We start from the raw sequence: 21274 nt of genomic DNA on the forward strand, positions 1-21274 counted from the left end.
CAGTTATGTACTGATTTTGACGGCACAGAGTCAGATAACTGTCAGAGATTCCCCACTTGTCCTGCTTGGCATATTTCTCCCTCCAGAGGAGGAATTGTTGACATGTTTTGAAATTCTTTTATTCTGAGATTCATTTACTTCACTGTATACTGAGTTTAGGAGAACTGTGTCCCAAGTTCAAAGTCACTGGCACACTGAAATAAACAAATTTAAAATCTCCTTTGAACAACAATTTGTATTATCTCTTGGCATTCAGAGAACTAGAATCACTCCTAACAAACACTTGCAAACTGTATTTTACTACGATAACCATTAAACATCATGAATGTATCTGACAAAGACACATTTTCAAGTGTGCATTTCTCCATTTCTTGGTTTTCTAGATGAAATGGATGTGCAAATTTAAAATCTGGAAATGAGGTAAGAATGAGTAGCTATAGAAAATAACAGAACTGTGTCTACATATTTCATTCTGTTAAAGCAGTTAGAAGTGTCTGGATTTTGTTATACACAGCATCATTTATTTTATTTAACTTACGGCATAGCAGAAAGCTGCAAGTCAGGAATGCACAAGTTGTCCTCCCCACAATCAACAAGAATGTAAGCCTGTATTGTTGCAAAATAAAAAAATTATAATACAGTTAGTACATGCTTCAAAGTCCAAATCACTTCATTAAATATCACTAACCTAAATGTCTTAAATATCACTAGCACCGCCCTAGTGAACTAATCTCTTTCTTCTTTCTGTAAGTTCCTTTCAATATGAGTAGTTGGAGACTATTTAGACTGTCAGCTGCATCCTTAGCAGAACAATTATCATCTTTCAGGCCCTTTCCCACACTAACTTAGCTTACATATTCTAGAATGCAATCAAAACTATGAACACAATAAAGTTTTGGAAATGCTTTAAAGGCCTGCCTGGTTCTATATTTATATTCACTTTACATTTTGAATTAATTAAATCCTTGCTGTGTAATTTCTGGGCATGATATTCTGTTTTAAGGATGATGACACACATAGTATTTGTAAATGCTTTCATGTTTATATTCAAAAAATGTAGAATGCAAAATTCATACCTGTTCTGTTACTGAGCTTTTCTGGTAATAGTTCAGTATTGGCTTCATAGTCAAGCTATCTTCAACATTGGATTCATCCAAACTGTAATTCAAGTTTATATTGATGGGAGATAATTTATCTCTAAATTCTGTTTCATCCTGTGAGTGACAATCACATAATAAAAAACAATGGTTTAATGTAATTATTTCAGATTAGTACAGTATGGCAACAGATTCAGACTTTAGTCTTTATTGAAGGTAAAGATATGGTTCTTTGACAGCTGCTGGCCAAATTCTGGCAGTATTTAATGTCATTAGGAAAGCAAAGTGACTCACCAGTAACTGGAATGCCCAGAACATATTGCCTCCACAGCCCCACATCTGGAAGAAGCTGGCTGAGCTGAGTAGACTCAGAATTTTTTCAAAGCATTAGCCTAAAATGACGCTCTTTAAGAGAGACACACAGAACCTTCGGAATGGAGGTAGGGCATGTGTGGATTTGTGGAGGTAATATTGTTGTTTTGTTCCCTAACCAAGAATTTATATGGATTAGCAATGGAAAAACTCCACCACTTTTATTGCCTAGTTACTTCCTTACATACTGCTTGAGACTTCTCCATTTCACCTCCCACTGCATTTCTAGGACCAGCCTTGGAATCTGCTTCAATTGCATGAGGTAATTCCAGCTGCGAGTAACTACTGACCCTTTTTCCTTCACAACTTGAGTTCCACAGTTTCAATTTTTCTAAAAATATTTTAAAATATCTTAAAAGTATTTTTTTAAATATATGAATTTTAGGCCAATATTACTGGTGATACTCCTTTAAAATATCTGTTGAAACTGAACTGGCATGACATTTAAGATGTTTAGTTGATTGTCCCACTGTGAATACTATAGGGAGACCAAACTTGCATTATAGTATCAGGAGATGCAGTATTTAATCAGAATTTCCAGAAGAACACAAAATGAATGTATTTGTACACAGAGGAACTGTACACTCTTCAAAGGAAGTCCTTCTTTTTATACTTACATGGACAAACGATGAGCCAAAGATTTACAGAGGAAATTTTGCCCAGATAGAAGAATGTTCCGGACACCCAGATGAGGCTTTTGTTATCTCACATTTCTGTAATTTTGGGATCTAAGAACAATGGAAATTGTTCTTCCTTTTCCAGTGGCTCCTTTTTATATTATTATTATCTTTAAATCCCTGATACTACTCAAATGATGATGACAGTCCAAAATATTTTAAACAACTTACTCTGAGATAAACAAGGAAGTCCTGGCAATGGAGCTGTTTCTGTCTTTCTATCACAATGGAGAAGTAATGATGTGACTGATGATAATCAAAGAAGAGGGTCCTCTTAACAGCTCCTTTCTGTTTCAATGAATCTAATTGCAATTCACCTTTCAGCACTATAAGGATACAGGTAAATCAAATATTTATTTATTTAACATGGAAAGAAAAAATATTAAACAATTCATTATGTATTATAGTTCAATTACTCTAACAAAGTCTTCCAAGCAAAACTAATCCATGCTTTAAGTGCCTGTCTGTTCAGCAGCACACTGGTTTTTGATCCAAAGTATGGAATACATGTAATTTAAGGCTTCTAATTTCATTTACAGATCATACATGTACAGGACTTCTGTCTCTAATTTTTTTTTTCCCCCCCAAACAGAACGTTCTCCAAAAGGGTACATTCTTGGTTTTATTTGGAAAATGGCTTAAACTGAAACAAAAATCCTTCAAGTGAATAATACAAGCTTTGTGTTATCTCTCTCTCTCTAGATGTATATCTTTTAAACTGTATTTTCTTGTATTAGGAGGATCTCACTCCTATCCTCTTTCAAGGTGTAATAAAAAAATACATCTGAAATTGAGTGGACCAGAGTAAATTAGAGGAGTATAAAACATTTCTTACCTATCTCATCTGAAATACTTTGACCTTCAAAGTCTGCGCAGACTCTTACAGTAAAGCTACGTGTAAAAAAGTAGAAGTAATTATTAGCAGAAAGAGAGCTGACTTGGGAATTAGCAGTTCCCAAGTCATACCTTTTAAGTTTTCTTTTCCTTTTCTTAAAAAGATGTTTAGCACGATCTGTATTTAGCTACCTATGATATTCCCTAACTAAGTTAGCAAGTCTCCTAGGCTCCACTAATAATCACGGAAGACAGGGTCTGAATACCTTCCTGGGAAAGGTATGGAGAAGAGTCTCTGTTCCCACTAATTCATGAGACAGCCTACAGAGATCACTCTTCTAGTACTATTGGCAAAGTTAAGTTCCTTATGTTGAGCTTCAGCAAACCACCTTTGTATGAGGCTGTCTGCAGAAGTCCTTTCTGGTTCATCATGGTCAAGTAAGAAAAATCCTTGAGCATGTAGTCAACACCCAAGCTGTTTTCTAGCAAATCAAAACACACAGGATGCCAATGTATTACACTGGCATTACTATAACACTTTCATGATTTCAAGAGGCTATAATTCATTCCAAACATACCAACTGAATTGTTCAATTTTTGTGCCACAAGACTAACCAGAATGAATTGTATTTAATTTGCTAAGTTTTGCAGAAGTTGGCAGGTACATGACCTAAATCAAAGCATAGAGAAACTGGTTATTCATGTGCATTATTTAGTATGCTAATGCAACACATTCTACACAGTGCAACACATTATAGATTGTTTTTCATTTGCCTGTTCATAATGTATAGCAAGCTTTTTTGAGCCTAGCAATATTCTTATCACAATTATAACTGTATTATCCAAACATCACCTCAGCCATAATTAGTTATTTCTCATAATAAACATTTATTTCCATTTCTCTGTAAGACAGAGAATAGATTTGCAGTTACACTCAACAACTGACAGGAAAAGCCTTTTATAGTTTCATGGGCTGATACCTTCTAACAAGACTTACTATAAAAATTAATTTTAAAAACCTAAAAATTATAAATGCTTATAGAAAAGTTTCACTTCATAAGGAATCTATGGAAGTTATGTAAATATTTAACTGAATCACATTTTTAAAAAAGCTTTCACAAATTACTCTGGATGGTTAGGGAAACAGTTATAATGATGCTTGTTGAGGCTACTAGCAGGGCATACTCCCCCAGTGAGTGACAAGAAATCCGTCACTGGATAGATGCTCTTGATTTTTGCTGACACACTCCACAAGGACTTAGTTCTCCATGCTATTTTTCCCAAAGTAGTCCTTTATAATGTAACAAAATTGCTCAGGTGAAAGATTTGTGACTTCTTAAAACTTGCAAGTGCCCCTGGTTACCAATCATTCTTAAAGAATACTTTCATGGCTTCAGAAAATGTTTTGTTTTGTATATGGAAGGCTCAGCTAAACATGGATTGTAGGTCAGCACTGGAAGATGTGAAATCAGCTTGTGTTAAATAAAAACATATTTGAATTAGCCATTGTTCCTAATCTCATCACTACTGTTATACTATATACTAACTTCTCCATGCAGTGGATTCAAAATCAGTAACATAACCTTTAAAATAACTTGTAATCCCATTCTAATTGCATGTTTGCTTCCTCTGACAAATGTAATGAAACTGTGCCACATCTGGGATTCATGTCACTCTCATGACCTTATTAAACACTTTCCTCTTGTGCAAAAAAATTGCCTTATGCCATTAAACTCTACTTAACTGTAGCCTTCAAATGACATTACGGTCCATGCAGAAATTGCAAATTCAGTCACATTCCTATTTCTTTACAATTATGATTTAACACAAGAACTGATTATTTCCTAATACACAAGGACAAGAACAACAAAAATGAGAAAAGCTTGTGTAATTGTATAAATGCAATTTAGACATCAGGCTTCACAGGCCAGTCTCACATGTCATAGCATAAGAGTGTATTTTCTCAAATGTAAAGTCATGAACTGCCATCATGTATTAAACTCCGTGATCTCACTTTGGAGGTCTCACACAATTTTTGCACCATCATGTTTAAAAAAAGGTTCAGTTAAAAATCCAGCTTGAAATGCTTTACTTGTTAAACAGCACAGTTTCAGTGTACGTTTAATTTACTGTAATGAATAGAATAATTCATCGTACATATTTGATAACCAAAGTCATGTTCTTAGGCATTACTATAAGAGCCAACATTTAATCCTTCCACTCCAGGCAGAGCATGTCAAAAAGGGAATGGCAGTGCAAAAAAGCAAAAATTTGGAGTTTATTAGTCTCCCAGCCTCTGGCCATGCAAGAAGCAAGACTATGGGTTTACCAGAATTCTGCCACATGTTATTCTATGGATAATTAGTTCAGAAATAGTTCTAAAGACATCACGGATTTCAATCACAAACCCAGACAAATCTAGATACGCTCATCACTTCGACAAGAATATGCTGTGGAGATGCTGAGGGGTGCTTTAGCTGTGAGAAAAAGAAAAGCAGAGGGAAAGGCAGACCACAAAAGAGGACAGGAGTCTAACGGATTTGTGAGATTTAAGATCTGACTCTTAGGCACAGTAAGAAATATAATAGCTGAGCTTTCGAGCTTGCTTATAGAAGCAATCAGCCAAACAAGACAATTAACAATCAAAGGAAGAAAACTTCAGCAGATAAGAAACAACTGGGAAACACTCCATCATCCTAAAGCATATGAACTTCTATGTGCTATCAATCTTGCCTCTCTGAAGAGATCCCCACATCGCATTTATTCTGCAGTGTCTGTCATCACTATAAGCTTATGGTTTAAATAGTATTTGACTGTAGCTACAAAATAGAGGGAAAGCCTTAAAACTGAACACACCAGCTTTTCCTGGTAAACTTGGGGCAACAAAGCAGTTTATTTGAAATAATTTTATGTTCTTCAGGTAGACAGAAACATTTTTAATATTATTAGAACAAGAAGCTTAATAATATTCTTCTTTCTTCAAAACTACTCATGGCATATATGGGGGTAGTCTCTTTAGAAGTCAAACTAAATTACCTAATATTTCTCAAAATGGTTAATCCTTAGAAAATAAAAAAAGTCAGTTACCCCCAAATAATGTTTTCCGGACTGCAGTTTGTACCAGAAAGAATTTATTTTGGTCTGGCTATTCTAGTAGGTGAAAAAAATAGGAAACTTACTTCAGGAAGTGAAAAGCAAGGAATCACCAGATCCTACCAGACATCCTTTGTCATAGTTAACAATTTTTTTAGCACACAGGATTGCACATGGAGAGGAAGAATGGATAATGCCTTAGCAGAAAAGCATTTTAAGCTTTGATGCTATGGACTTCCCTTCTGCGTGAGGCTGGTACCCAACCTGCAAGGTCACAAACCTCTACAGAAGAATAGCAGAAGCTGTTATCGTCTACTGATGAATGACCTTTAAACAAATTGTTTCCTCTTTGAAGAATATATAAAAACAAGTCAATATACTTCTATTATGATGCTCTACCACTTGGCCTGCTTTTAGATTTTGTTATGCCAGAGTCTAACCCAGTGACCCACAATGACCAACATAAGAGCTTTAATGCTGAAGGATTTCCATGGCTAGGCTACAACACGTGGCCAGGCTGTGGTAACACAAGGGCTGCTAGATAACTCAAATGACTACTTTCTGGATGTCTCTAGGGCTAAAACCATCAAATTATCCAGCTACATTCCTGGCACAGCAGAGCTCTGCAACAAAGCAATGGGCTTCCTGGGTAGCAACTGTCACCACCTGCCTACCTTCCTCTCATCAGCCTCTGGGGTGTGAGGTATGCATCTTCTGACTCTTGGCCGTATGACACTGCTATCTGACTCATGGAGTCAGGCTGGCGAACGGTCTGTGGCAAATCTCACAGAAATTCATCTCAACAAAGTACAAAGGCCCTTAGGTCCATATTCATGGGACACCAATCACATCCAGTTTCAAATTAAGTCAATGGGAAAAGAAAATACTAGCAGTAGAAAGCAGCAAAATTAGAAAAATAGTGCAAAAATTATGCAGTTAGGAAGGGCTGAAACATTATTATTTTTGGATTTTATATTTGTGGTAGGAATTTTGTATTCAGCTTTTTTTGAAGTATATGTAGAAATGTTTCATTTACTGAATATAGCTGACTCAAAACATAAATATTTTATTACTGTTTTAATAATAACACATTTGGAGATAAAAGAATGACAAAAGTTTTTCAAATTAGTTTTTGATAGTAGCAACTTGAGGATCAGAAATTTTAAGCAGTTTGCCTCTGGTTTAGTGGGCTTAAAGAAGGTGGATAGCTTGGTTCCCTGAAGAAGCCTACAAGGCACATCTCAGATTAGACATCCAAACCTGAAAAGCACTAACAAATAAAAAATATATTCTGCAAATTCACTTTTTATCATGATTGGACACTTCTGTGCTACTTAATTTTTGATAAGTCAGGTAACTTCTCTGACCTCTTGCTCCTCTGCCAAATGGCAGTAACAATATTTGCACACTATCTTAAGTTAGTGAGAGGCAGAGTAAATAAAATTTGCAGATACAATTTAAGCACAAAGTAGCAACAAAGCAGCTAGTGGATAACCAGATCTAAAATGTTAATAAAAATACCAATGCAGAGATAAATTAGACCTCTTGATAGCTGGAACCCAGTCTTGGACTTAATAAATAATATGATGTGGAAACAGCTTTTGCAAAATGCAAATGTTTTATTTATTTACCCCTTTTTACAGAAATTAATCTGCATCTTTCATGCTTTAACAAAAAAAACCTTTTTACATTTTCTTTAATAACTTCAGAGTTGCAGAATTTGTTCTAAATTTGTTAGTTTTGGGAAAGAATTGTATGTTTCTAGAAGTTCAGGACAATTCTCTTAGGACTGTGCATAAAAATGACTTTTTGTGCATGTTTCCTCTGTGCTTCATCTTTCCAATTTATATCATGGCAAAAATAATATTTTCCTAATACTTGAAAACGTACAGTAATCCACATTATTCAAACATACACAATTCCTGAAACTTTTCTGGTAGGAGGTTTCGTTTCATTCTAATTTTGCAGTGTCAGTTGGTAGACATTTTATACAAGTTGCACAGCTGGCTAAGAGATACAGAAATCTATCCCATGGGATGGAGGAATTCTTTGCCTGTTGGAGTTTCCCTACTAATTGTTTTCATATGTACAATACAAGCTTATATCAGCTAAGGAGAAAAATTACGGCATGGAAAATTGCAGCTGCTCTTCAGTCATTCTGTAATATGAACTAAATCTTTAGGGAAGAGTATTTTAGAATAAAGCAGACAGAAATTAAATTATGCTCCTGTTAAAACTCTTGTAGATAGGAACAAAACATCTTCTGGCTTATTGTAACACAAAAATGAAAAGTAATGAAAAAACTGCATGTTAAAGGAGCATACTTTGTTTTTTCCTCCCTTTTTTAAACAGTATCTCACAGCAGGAATACTTTAACAGAGATGTTTTTATTTATTTCTCTTGTGCAGAAAAACACCTTTTCCTTTCAGTAAACTGTTGGTAAATGTTATGGTTTTAAAATCTTTTCCATTACGGCATAAAGCACTCTTAAAAAGTCTTAAAAACTGCAGTTCTGAAAAAACATGATTTGCATCAATGAACATGCTTCAGCCCAGTGTTGATATTTTAAATTCTCTATTACATCAATTATTAAAAGTTGCTTGAATCAAAAAATCAGGATGGATCTTGATGTGGATCCTATTCCAGAAAGGCCAAAGCTTTTTAAAGTTCTGGGACTGCATAGTTTTACTGAGTGCCTTCTACATTGCTCTGTAGATGGGCGATTTTCTACACAGGATGTAGAAATGAGGAACATTATGACAAATATGAGAAGTCCCACAGTGTAAAAGAATAGAACAAAAGTGAAAATCTCTTGACAGCACCATCCCAGATGCATTGAAGACCCATATATTTAGTGGTTTAAGTGTATCAGAGTTAAGTTCCTTTATGACTCTTAAAAGAACTGCTTCTGGTCATGATTATTTTTTATGGTTTGTATTTATCAATTTGTTCTAAAAACTCTTTTGCTGACTCTTACATTTGAGATGAATCTTAGAACTCATCTCCTATCAGGAATGTCTCCAGTGTGGGGAATCCCTCTGATCACCTCTGATTTAAAAGCAGTGCAAAATTTCTGCAGGCACCTTATCTTCTGGAGTCCTCCTTTACACCTTGACGTTCTTTCCATCCAGCCCACATCCTGGCAGGTTTTCTGCTTCTAATGTGTTTAAATAAAATGATATGACTAGTTTTTATGTATTAGCAATCTGTTCCTCACAGTCTTTCTGGCAGGACTTACTTGTATTTTATATTCAACTTGCACATGTTTATGCTCTGTTTTGGTTTTAGTTTCCTCATTTGTTATGTTTTCCAGCTTTAAACAGTATCTTATGTATTTGTTATAGCTGCTTTTATCAACTGTTCCTGGAGTCATTTCTAAATAACTGTTTCTGGTGCAGTAAACGTGCCTTTATGTGGTATTATGTGCTATTAGATAGCCTCCAACTGTCCTGCAAGCATTTTATATTTGTAACAGATCTTAAATTGTTTTAATTAGCTTCAAGTTTTTGAATGTACTTTTTCTTTTCAAAGGTAAATGCTACTGTGGTGGAGGGTTTCTGTTTTAAAGATACATGCAACGTTGTCCGGTACGATGCACTAAAAAAAGCTTTCCTCCGACTAATGGCAGCCAGAAACAACATCCTGTGAATTGCTCTCAGGATGGCTAGCCAGGTATCTTCCCTCTTCCATAAAGGACTGAGATCTCTCTCTAACAGAAAATGGTGGGCCCACCAGGTCTTTGCATCACTTTCGCTGTTACATTTTCTCAACAAAGATACATGTTTTGACAGATCAATGTTTCAGTGTTTTTTCTGTCTTAGCTGTTTCATGTTTCATTCATCCAAACACTGCATATGAATTTGCAGTTTGATCCTAGGAGACAATGAGCATCCTCCTATGCAGAAGGAGACTCCATGTATCAAAGGACTCAACTTTTAGCTACTTCATTTTGAGACTCTCTGAAGTACTGGAAGATATCAAAAAGAAGTCTGTTCTATACAGAGTTTTTTTGCTGTGCTCATAGCATGCCTGAACATTTTTTTCGAACTTTGAACAAGTTCAACAAAAAGCTGCAAGAAAAGTTAGGAATAGGAAGTTATTTGAGAAAGAGGATGAGGATGTTTTTTGTCTAATCATGAACTTACCAGGCGACCAAAAGCTGAAAGCCAGGGAGCTGACAAGTTTTATTGTCTGGATTCACAATCATGGGGTTCAGAATGAGCTGAGCATTCACTGTCACAACAGGTCTGGCTCTGAGGGACAGAAATAAGGTTCACTGCATACAGAAGGAGCACATTAGTACCTAAGTTCCAGCAGAGAAAACACTTAACTCAGATGGCCACAAAAGAGCTGGAAATGTAGGGTTACTTGGGAGAAAACACTTTTATAATGTTGCTCCTACCCAAAATAACTTTTTTTTTTTTTTGGTTGGAAATTGCGATACCTCCTACTATGACATTCTGAAAGTTCTTCATGAAAAATGACAGGTTAACAGCATCACTGAAACAGTATCCTATAGTTTACAATAGGTGTGTCCTAGGACTGAGGCACATCAGACACATTTAATCACATTGGGTTTTCACAAAGGGACAAAGTCTGCCTTTGGGGATTTACAGCAGTCCTTTGGCCATTGTTTTATACTGTCGGATTTGTTTTATACTGTCTCCATTAACAGTGACATATTAGACTTGCTGTCTCTGTTTAAGATTCTTAAAAAAATGAACATAATTTGGTCAAAGTAGAAGTTGATCTAGAATATCTTGAGCCAATAATAAAGTAAACTCTGTGTGACATGTCTTGAGACAATTGACTGTGGAAACCAGGAATAATCATCACAAAATTCTGCTGAGTATGTGAATATATAGTTGTGGTGATGGGAACCATCCCTCTGAATAACAATCTGTTATTAAATAATGAGATAATCTGTAACTGAGAGTAATTTAGAAGACAAGTGAAAACAAGAAAGGGTCTAAATTCTGGGTTTTTTAAGACAGCAGTACTATTTTACAGTAACTTACATAATCCTGGCAAAACTAGCTTATTACAAAATTACTCCCCTCATATTTTAGTCCACAGCTGAGCTTTTATGATTACTGCTCTATATTACTTCAGCAAAACATTTTAAAAAAAAATTTACTTTCTTCATTTTTGTGCAACAGGGAAAACCTTTTGTTCTAGCTAATTTCACTTAATAAAATTCTGTTTCTCCAATATGACAAGTTGCATATTTGATACACTCTGGCCAGGAAACTGCAACATTGAGGGCCCCCTGCTATGCGCTTTCTTAAATTAAATAGAACACATTTTTTATTGCTATCTGAAATACACACTGGGTCTAATTCTCCAATGTTTCACATCCTGTGCAGTCATTCATGCCACTGCAAAGTGATGCACTGCAAAGTATTTGCATGATTCTTTAATATGGCAGTAGGAAAATCAGGTCTACTCTGCACCTACAGTGTTAGCTAAAATGAGCTAACATTCCTGTTTTACAAAATTCTTATGCTTTGACAAACATTCAGTTGGGAAGCAGAACATGCCTTCTCTCAGTCAGGTACTGTTGGGAATACAGACAAGAAGACAGACAGGAATCAAGAAATATGACTATATTGTTGCAGCAATGGATGGTGAATATTTAAATGCAAAGAACTGTTGGCATGGCTGGACTAAGAAGGCAGCAGCAGATTTTTGTTTATGTATTTGGTAGTTTTAATTTATACTGCTAATCTAACAGTGCATTTAGTGAAAAACCATAGTCAGCAATAACTTTGTGATTTGTAAAATGGGATCTTGTACACTTTTTCTAAACTGAAGCAAAAAGCAGCAGTGTTTATTTTCAATACATCGTTCACATCTTAATGTCAATGACCTCTGAAGAATCAGAGTCACTCATTTCTTACTAGTACCATTCCCCCATGAAAGAAATTAATTTTCAGTGTTATGCTTTTTAAATTTCTCTCCGATGAGCTGTAGCAAGAACTGTTTGATTGTATAGGAATATGTGTGACTGCTTTAAAGTTAGAAAAGACAACATTTTCTCTTGTCTTATTTAAAATTAACTGAGGAGTCAAACATTCCAGAAGAAGATTATTGAGCTAAGACTAAGCATGGAAATTTTCATTGAAAATTACAAGTTTTGAGCATGGGAAAAAAGCATTTGTTTCTCACAAGATGCTTGATTTATCATCTGTAATGAGCATCTTTTACACATTGCACCAAGGAAACACAGGAATGTGAAATTTGTTTTTTTGCAGGTCTCCCACCAAAGCTGTAAAAAAAAAAATCCACTGTATTTACCACGTACCTGTAAACAACTGCTTTTCCAGCTCCAAATGCACCTACAATTAAATCTGGAAAAACAAAACAGCTTCAGAAGAACTAGATAGAAGCCTTTCATACTTTTTTTCCCAGCCTAAATTAGATCATTTATATTAAAAATGCAATAACATAAAACAAATGTGGTAATTCCTTTCTAAGTAATTCTTTCAACAGTGTACCTGAAAGAAAACATTTCACATTGTCAGAGATGGGCTCATAAATGTCTTGGTTGTATCCAGTAAGTGCCAATCTATTTAACACAAGGTCACCCATGCCACAATCTCGCTTCTCTCCAACTTGCATAAAAGGGGAAAAAGGATGCTGTTAACCCCTATTCATTTTATTCCAAACCATTAATTGCCTATTACACAAAGAGATGCAAACCACTTTGTCATCACTCTCATACAGGTTGTGTTGAAAATTTATGGTGTTCCTTCCTGACAATCCTTCCCATCCTGCTTTGTAAGTAATTTATTCATTAATTTAAGCATTACATCTCTGTGGACATAAATACAATGCACAGGTGAGAGGATGGCTGGTTTCATAGTTTCTAATGTTTTCAGCACTGTAGCAGCATGTGCTAAGACTTAGAATAGTTATCCGTCTAAAGCCATCTTTTTCCCCATCAGTCACCATTTGGATGGGATGGAGTCAACAACAGAAGCACTGGTGCCGGTCCTTGGGCACATCCTTGTTACTGGACACCAGCCTGGGTTGGGAATCTACAAGCCCAAATATTTCCTCTTTTTGCCTGCAGTACCCACACAGTGGTCTCTGGAAAGATCCAGACTGTCTTGCTGGACCACTCAGGCCTGCTGGAGAAAAGCTGGAGCCAAGCAGTGAGGAAAAAGGATCAACTTGCCTGCTGTCTCTAGCTAGAGCACAGTTCAAGAAAAGGAAAGAGCTTTGTTTCATTATCAACCCCCCTTGTGTCTGCCTGAGCACCCCTTTCACTTCACTGTTGTTATCATACAATTTGATTTACACATGTCCAATTCAGTAGACTGAATCTTAAAACAGACCTTGCAGTGGTACAGACTGGCAACCTAAATTGATCTAAATGACTGACTTAAACCAGTATTCAGAGTTGTAAACAAACCCTTACTTACTGCTTCCATAGTTTGAACACTGGTTTGCTTAAGAAGTCATCGAGCATGATGCAAATACAAAGGTTTGATGCTAATTAGCTAGGTGGGTTTGGGCCAGGTCTGGCAGTGTGTTTTCCAGCGCTCTGTCTGCCTTTCAGATGGTCAGGATTTCACAAGTTTAAACAAGTACTCCACATGAGCAACAGCCTGTCCTACAATGAATTCCATTGAATAATGTCCTAATAGGAGTAGGCATGGACAGTTTATGGGTCTGATCCTCTTTTTGTACAACATTTACATTTTTCTACTTCCATTGGCCTTAGTGAAATATGCTTCAGGAACACTTTAAATAGCAGAAGAAAATTAGTGTTGTTTCTATCTCCTTCTTGGGACATTTATGAGTCCTTTTCATTAGCAGCTTTTATACACAACTTGCACACAGTACCAAAACCTAAAGATATTTTCCACTTACTTAAATAAACAACTGATTGAGACATACCCATCACCATAAGGGCTACACAGCGCACATGGCAGAACTTTCCCTGGAAGCTCTCTGAGAGCAGCAACCATGGCAACCGCAAAAGATTTAATATTCTGTTGGTTTTTTGGGTTTTGTGTTTGGGCTTTTGTGTGGGTTTTTTGTTTGTTTGTTTGGCTTTTTTAAGGAAAAAGAAACATTATGTTATGAACAGAAAGTGAAAGACAAGAAGGAAGGGGTTTCTGTTCTGTTGTTCCCAGCTGGATGCTCTTTATGAATTCTGCAACAGACTTAACTTAGAATATGTACTGTTTCATACTAGACTTGATAACTCAAAAGGTTTCAGTACAGGGCTATGTTACGGCAGAGACAAAACAGGTAGATATCCAAGACTTATCTAGACCCTGGTCTTGTGATAATTTCATAATCTGATCTTTCATTAAAAAATAAAGCACTCCAAACCTTCATGGGCACAACAAAAAGCTTGAACTCACAACTTGAGTAAGCTTAATAAAATGTAGCCTGTTTGAATCTGAAGATAAAAAGAATGAGTCTGTCAGGTACAGTTAGCCTCACTAGTACAAGTGAACTCTTCATTTCAGTATCTACAGCTGTGCGGACATAGGTCCCCGCTATCTTAGCATCCCCACTTTAATATTAAAGGGGATTTTGTACATTTGCTTAATAGTTAAATCCTGGTTTCTTTGAGACAGAGCCCACCTTATTTGAAGACAGAGGGTAATGGGTCTAGAGGAGCAATGATAGGCCCCAGCCACCAAAAGACTCGTTTTCCATGAGCAGTATTCCTGCATTGCCACCTCAGCCAGGTTTGGAGACACAGCAAAAAAGATGAGGACATTCAATCATGGCACCATCACAAAGGCCATACATGAGCATATTCTAAGGGCAGCCAGGACTGTGGTCATCCTGCTCTTGTTCGGAAGCTCTTACTTTTTCCCTGACATGTCCTTTGAGAACTGGCCTAAGCCAAAGAGCTTGAATGAGTGAAACCACTCAGCAGGAAAAGTGGACTTAAGAATGAATATGCAAACAATAAAACATACTTATACCGACTAGTGACATCTACGATCTAATATAAGGACAAAGTCATTATATATTCAATCAGAGTATTCACTGGAAGATCCATTAGGGATTTTGCTTTGCTTCTACTTTTCCTGTTACAGAGCAATAGTTTCAGTCTTCTTTCTTTCTTTCATTGCCTTGTGGAGTGCAACTCCTATACCTATCATTGGAAACAGTTTTGACGTTGATATGAATTTATGAGATTTGAATACACATCAAATCAGAACAGTTTTATAAGCCGAAGTATTGAATTTGAATTTGTTGTGCTCTGCAGAAGAAAAGTTATTAATCATTTCTAAGAAAAAATGCATGAGATGTCTAAATCATCTGAAGTTTGGCAACTTTCCCCTCCTAAAAATAGAGAGAAGCTGTCATCAGTCATTGCTTGTTAATGCTACACACGCAATATCACTGATGCAAAGGTCACTAGCTGAAAAATAAGGGTTTAACAAGCAATTTGGAATTACATAGCAAAAAAAGCCAGCTTAACTACTTATAACCCTTCCAAACAGAGCCTGAAGAAAAGCATATGAAAACCTTTGCTCCTTTCCATTTGTGAGGGGCTTTTTTCAAGCCCAGATTAAAATGTGTATAAATAAAGAGAGAAACAGAGAGAAATATCAGAATCACAAAATGTCCTTCACTCCTTCTTTTCTCATATTTCATGTTTTCAGGAGGATGAGTGATGCCGTAGATTTAAGTAAATGACCACTTTGCCTATGTCTTCTCATTGAGAAGATCCTTTATCAGCTGCTACCCTTCAGAGAAGCAGAGATCTGTATGGAGGGGCTGGTGACAGCAGCCGTGTGCTTCTGCCTCATTGCTGTTGTGGAATAAATGAGCTGTGGGGTCACAACCATATTGCAAAAAAACTAAGAAAACAAGCATGGAGTGACTCCGAAGGAATTTTCAACTTGCATTTCAACACAGCTTGAGGGTTGTATGCACTAAAATTCCAACTAGTGGAGTTCGCAGAACTTAATCCTGAAACAAGTGTCTTTGGCATGTACTTAAGTCAAGGGGCACTGTGCAAAGTTAAACAATCCTAATGTTTATTTTACATTTTACTTTCCTCTGAAAGGAAGGCTTGCAAGATGTTGTCTGGTGAAGAAAATCCATTTTCTGAGATAAAAATATCATGAAAAGTTAAGGAAAGAGTATTCACAAATGGCAATGAAAGGAACAGTGGATAAGCTGGTCTCTTTACCTGCACCTTCTGCCATGTGGCTGTGCCAGACCTGAAACACCATGTGATAAAGGGCAGAAACTTGCCATCATGCTGACTAAGCCTTCAACCAACTGGAGGAAGTAGGAAGATCAACGAAGTCCTACCTCCAGTCTCAACAAGTTATATTCACTTATTATCTTCAGGAAATTTTTTGATCCCCTGGTATTTTTAAGGGACATTTCCACCCCCTGTGAGAGATGCAGCCCCAGGGAGTCTGAGCAGGGAGGAACATGCAGCATGCTCAGCACCCCACACTTGGTTGGAGTCTGTCCAACAATCCCAAGAGAAATTGCCAAGGCACGGTATCTCATCTCACTTTGTGGGGGACAGTGGCCAAGAACAACAGCCAATGGAGGACTACATAATTGGCACACACTTCACTTGTGAGAAACCCAAAAATGAAACGATAGCTGAGTCATCTCCCCACTGCAACTCTACCAGGATACAGGCAGGAAAGGGTTGACTTTATGGACTCAGAATGATTTGCTGACAGCTTTAAACATCACTTTGTGTAGTGTGTCAGTTTAATTGCATAGTATAAATAGGAACTGGAAAACAATTAGAATGCTATCTAAGTACAGGTGCTAATGGAAATTTCATAAAAGAGAGTGAGAAAACTGCGTAACTGGAAACTCTGCTAAAAAGTCTTTGTGACCCTTTTTGATTTTTATTTCCCTCAGTGGACCAAGTGCCAAAAAAGCCCATGATCAGATTTCTATTTGTTTTCTAGGATTCCAGAGAGCACTACACTCCCAAATCTCAGTAGGAAAGGTCCAGAATAAAATTTTCTTTAAATGGCTAATACTTCAGGCTTCACCACAATAAAGGACACAGGATTCTCCAGTTCAGCCAACTTTACTTAAGAATTTTAGTTAAATACTACAAACAACCACCACCCAAAACAGAGTCACTTTCTTCCAGTCCTACCATTCTCAACTGCCTTGATCCTCCTCTGTTTTGCAACCATTTTGGTAGCAGGTCTGTTAAGGATAACACCTAAGGCTAATTCATTTCAATGCTCCCCTTTTGTCTGAATGAATCCCTTTCATAATACTACAAACAAATCCAAAAGAGGGCAGTTAATGTTCTATCATTTTGTTGTCCCACAAACAGGGTTCATTTACCAGTGTGCAAGCCAATAACACACAGAGTCAAGGTATTTTCAAATTAATTTAATTGATGTGCATGAATGGGTGCCTGTCTCAAGACAGCACCCCTTTGTCTCAAAAATTTCCACATTTATATACTTAAGTAATACATATTCATTGTTATTTTCCTTAGCGATTGGTTCTTTCTTCTTCACCCCTCATGTAAATTAGTGTGCAGACTCTGTCGTCTTCCTTCATTGTCTTCAGTGGGTGGTATCATTTGAGTAGGTGGTCAATGACTTGGTGGTCATGATCTCCCCCTGTAGGAATTACCTTTTACCTACTTCTTCCCTAATCTTGGCAGTTCCAAGTGGTTCTTCAAGGTTTGTTGACCAGACCACAATCCATTACCTTTTCTGACATAAACATAAAGCCCCATTATCTAGTAGTTAGTTCCTAAATCATACCTAGTTATTGTTTCCCTATTTTAAATATTAACTGATGGGGTCTGTACACAGGACTTTAGCAGCTCCCTGGTTATTTTAATCTTATTATACATATCAATTGATAACAACTTCAGTAAATCCCTACTTACTAGGATCAATTGCTTTATTCTTATATTCCATTGGGCACAATATTGGGATTTCATGAAGTATCTCAAAGAATTTTAGAAAAGCATACCTGTAAACTACACAGATAATAATTTGCCACAAAATTCACATATTTGTAGGAGACTCTTGACTTGTCACTACATTTTTGATTGATTATTCATGTGAGAACATAATTAGCTAGTAGAAACACTTCAGCTTTTCTGCATCTGCTGGCAGAATGCACGCCCTTGTTCTGGCTCCCACGCTCAGCAGTCCCCTCTTACCAGAGCAGATGCAGCTTCTCATTGATTTAATTTGTTTGTCTTCCACCAATCTCCTAGACCAACTTCATAATTTAATCATCACTAGATTACGATTTGTGATATTGTTGGCTCAATGCCTGTTCTCAAAAAAATTGTGAATGCTGAAGCACCCTTGCCTCTCAGAAAGAAACTTGAGGATTTTCTTCCTGTTGTTTGAGTTAATGTACTCAGCAGATGGAGCTGTTAAGTACTCCTATTTCAATAAGATTAGACTGGATTACTGAAGTTTGGGGGAAATTTTGTCTGATTATCACGCTTGTTTCCTTCTTAAAGTGTTTCTAGAGTCATTTGTTTATATTAACTACATACTATTCTTAAGATAATAACAGTCCAAAATAACAAGGCATGAAGGTGCCTTTATACATTTCCCTGTGCTGACAAAGGCTTCACTAAAAAGAATAACCAAAAGAACAGGCCAACAGCTGTGTTTGCATAAAACCAGGATACCTTGAAGATGAACCTTCAGTGGTACTGACTCCAGGGTGACTCTCTAAGTTAACAAGGAAGACTTACACACACCTTCTAAACAGGCAGGGAGCAGAAACAATAGTGCATAATTTATTTAAGCAATTAACTAAGTAATCAACAGTCTTTGAATACTGAATTCATCTAGAGCACTGCTCTAAATACACGCACACTATTAAAAGAATCTGGTTAAACCATCCTGGTTCACAAACACATTTGAAGAAACCACAGTGTGCTGGAGGGTATGCCACAACAAGAAAGCAAGCTTAATGAGTTGAGTAAGTAAGTTATTCATTATAAACTACTTGCTCAGCTATAATCAGCCATTAAGTGACTGAACATATGCTGAAATGTGAGGGTGGAGACCTTACAGCCTCCAAATGCCTAAGCCCTGCACAGATAGATGAACCAGCTGGAAGTGCAGCACCATCACCCAGATAATCACAGACTCCAAGAACTCAGTGGGGACCAGCTTTAAACGGATGCCAGAAACAAATTTCTTTCCCATTAAACAGATTTATGGATTTCTTTTGTTCCTATGAAAATTGAACTATGCTAGTAGGAAAAGACAAAATTATAAATAAAATAAAGTACAACTCAAAATACATGCCTAAGCTGAGGTCTCATTCCCTGCTCCAGGCCTTGATAACACAAATAAAGCTCAGGATGGTGGAAAGGGGGCCTAAAAGCTGCAGATTTAGTGGTGAGTGGAGTGGAAGCTGTGTTGAAAGTTACCATTATGTTGCTCAGATATTTCAGTGTAGAAGACAGCCAGGAAGGTTGTGCTGAGGCAGGAAGTTCAGAATATCTTGGGCAGGCCTCGAAGAGCTGATTCTGCAAAGAATCCCATGGCTATATAAACTGCTACGGCCCTCACCAATACAGCCTCAGATACAGCACGATGCTGCTTTGCCATGTCCTAACCTTGGCACTGAAAAGTGCAGCATAGAATCTCACACATAATTCCTTCCAACTGCCACTGTACTTGCACTTAAACTGATTAAAAAAGCACATCTTTTTCACTCCATTCACTGCCCCCCCCATCTATTTCTTTAATTCCCCCCCCCTTTTTTTTTACATGACTGTCAATCCAGACTAACAGCATTAAGTCAGTATTTACTATAGCAGCATAAGATCGGATCCTCTCCTTTGAACATGACCTTAGAACATGAGTTGTCAAAAAACTGTGAAATGGATTGTCTGCTGAAAGATGTTACAATTATGTCAGTGGTAGTAAATTAGTGCCACCGAATGTACCTGTGTGCCTATCTATCTGCACTGTCTGTGGTGGTATCACTAGAATGGCCCTAAAGCAGTTGGCCCATGCCAATTATTAGTCTCCAAAAGAGAGCACGCAGCAACCCTGTTTTGGCAAGAAAGTGAGTTTGATAGTATGGACATGGACTGTTCAGTGACAGTTCAGAACCAAAGAACAGCATATTTACAGTGTAGATGTAGCTTAAGAGGATTAATTGTTTTTTTCCTTCAAATACTAGGTACATATTGTATACTGGAGAGATACTGAGTATCTCAGGTTAAGTATGGTACAAAGCTTGTCAGTGTTATGCTTGGAAGACTGGGAAAGCTGCACGTTGTTTGTTCCCCTGATTAGTCAAGTTAAAAAGCACAGAGCTGGCTTGGTACATTTAATCTATCTGACTGACATGCTTAATTTGCCTTCCTCTTACTGCTTCCCTCTCACCAGCCTTATCCAACTATAAAGTTTGGTCAGGTTCTGCCCTAACTCTTACATGATTACAGAGAAAGGAGCATCCATCTATTCATTACCACCATCACCACCGTTTGGCATTGTAGACCTTCTGCTAGGTGAGGAACAGCACTCTGTTTAGGGCTGAAGGTGATGAACACCACCACTGAGAGGGCAGCAGCCTGTCTTTAGAGTGACACAGCTGTTAAAATGATCAGCACAATTTCCTGCCTCTGCTGCTTCCCAGAGTTGAAAGTTTCCCACTACCTCTGAGTCAGTGAAGCAGAGACTACCATATTATCACCTCTGTCTGTGTCGATAAAGGAATAGATCTGGGCACATAACATCTGAAGTGTCTGCAAGTATGACACAATTTACAGAAATCCTTCCCTGGAAAGCTGTGGAGATGTAAACCAAGAGTTGTGCTTAGTAACAAAAACTAATCTTTCCTGTTGAAAGGTTGGAAAAACCCCTGTATTTCACAATGCTGAGAGTAGAGGTCCATTACTGTTACAGTGGTAACATCTATGGCAGGGCAGCCGAAGACAGATGGTCATTACACTGACCGGACTGCTAATGAGATGGAAAAGCAGCCCTGTCTGTATGCTGACCCTACTATACGAAGTTTCATTTTTAGGTATGATGTTGACTAGGTGGCCATTCAGCTGTCTGTATGCTGCACTTTGTGCAGTGAGTGGCTACACAAGTGAAATAAATATTAAGTCAGGGCATGAGCTTGAGCACTGTGTTGGTACTGTCCACATTTTTATATTGTTAGCACAGACTCTGGTCTGATTTTAGTGTGTGCAAGTTCGTACTCTCCCAGATAGTG

At 37.2% G+C, this 21274-nt stretch overlaps 1 protein-coding gene across 3 annotated transcripts in view; it reads right to left on the reverse strand.

Annotated features, from left to right (window-relative positions):
• ITGA8 (integrin subunit alpha 8) overlaps positions 1–21274 on the reverse strand; it is a 125062-nt gene that overhangs the window by 66184 nt on the left and 37604 nt on the right. For all 3 annotated transcript variants that reach the window (XM_030010012.1, XM_030010011.1, XM_030010013.1), the window contains exons 14-19: positions 12378–12423; positions 10219–10326; positions 2982–3037; positions 2318–2472; positions 1077–1214; positions 539–606 (exon numbers count right to left, since the gene is read on the reverse strand). In XM_030010012.1, the coding sequence (XP_029865872.1) occupies positions 539–606; positions 1077–1214; positions 2318–2472; positions 2982–3037; positions 10219–10326; positions 12378–12423 (571 nt within the window). The remainder of the gene's footprint in view (positions 1–538; positions 607–1076; positions 1215–2317; positions 2473–2981; positions 3038–10218; positions 10327–12377; positions 12424–21274) is intronic.

The sequence above is a fragment of the Aquila chrysaetos genome, chromosome 3, assembly GCF_900496995.4.
Source record: "Aquila chrysaetos chrysaetos chromosome 3, bAquChr1.4, whole genome shotgun sequence".
Lineage (NCBI taxonomy): Eukaryota > Metazoa > Chordata > Aves > Accipitriformes > Accipitridae > Aquila > Aquila chrysaetos.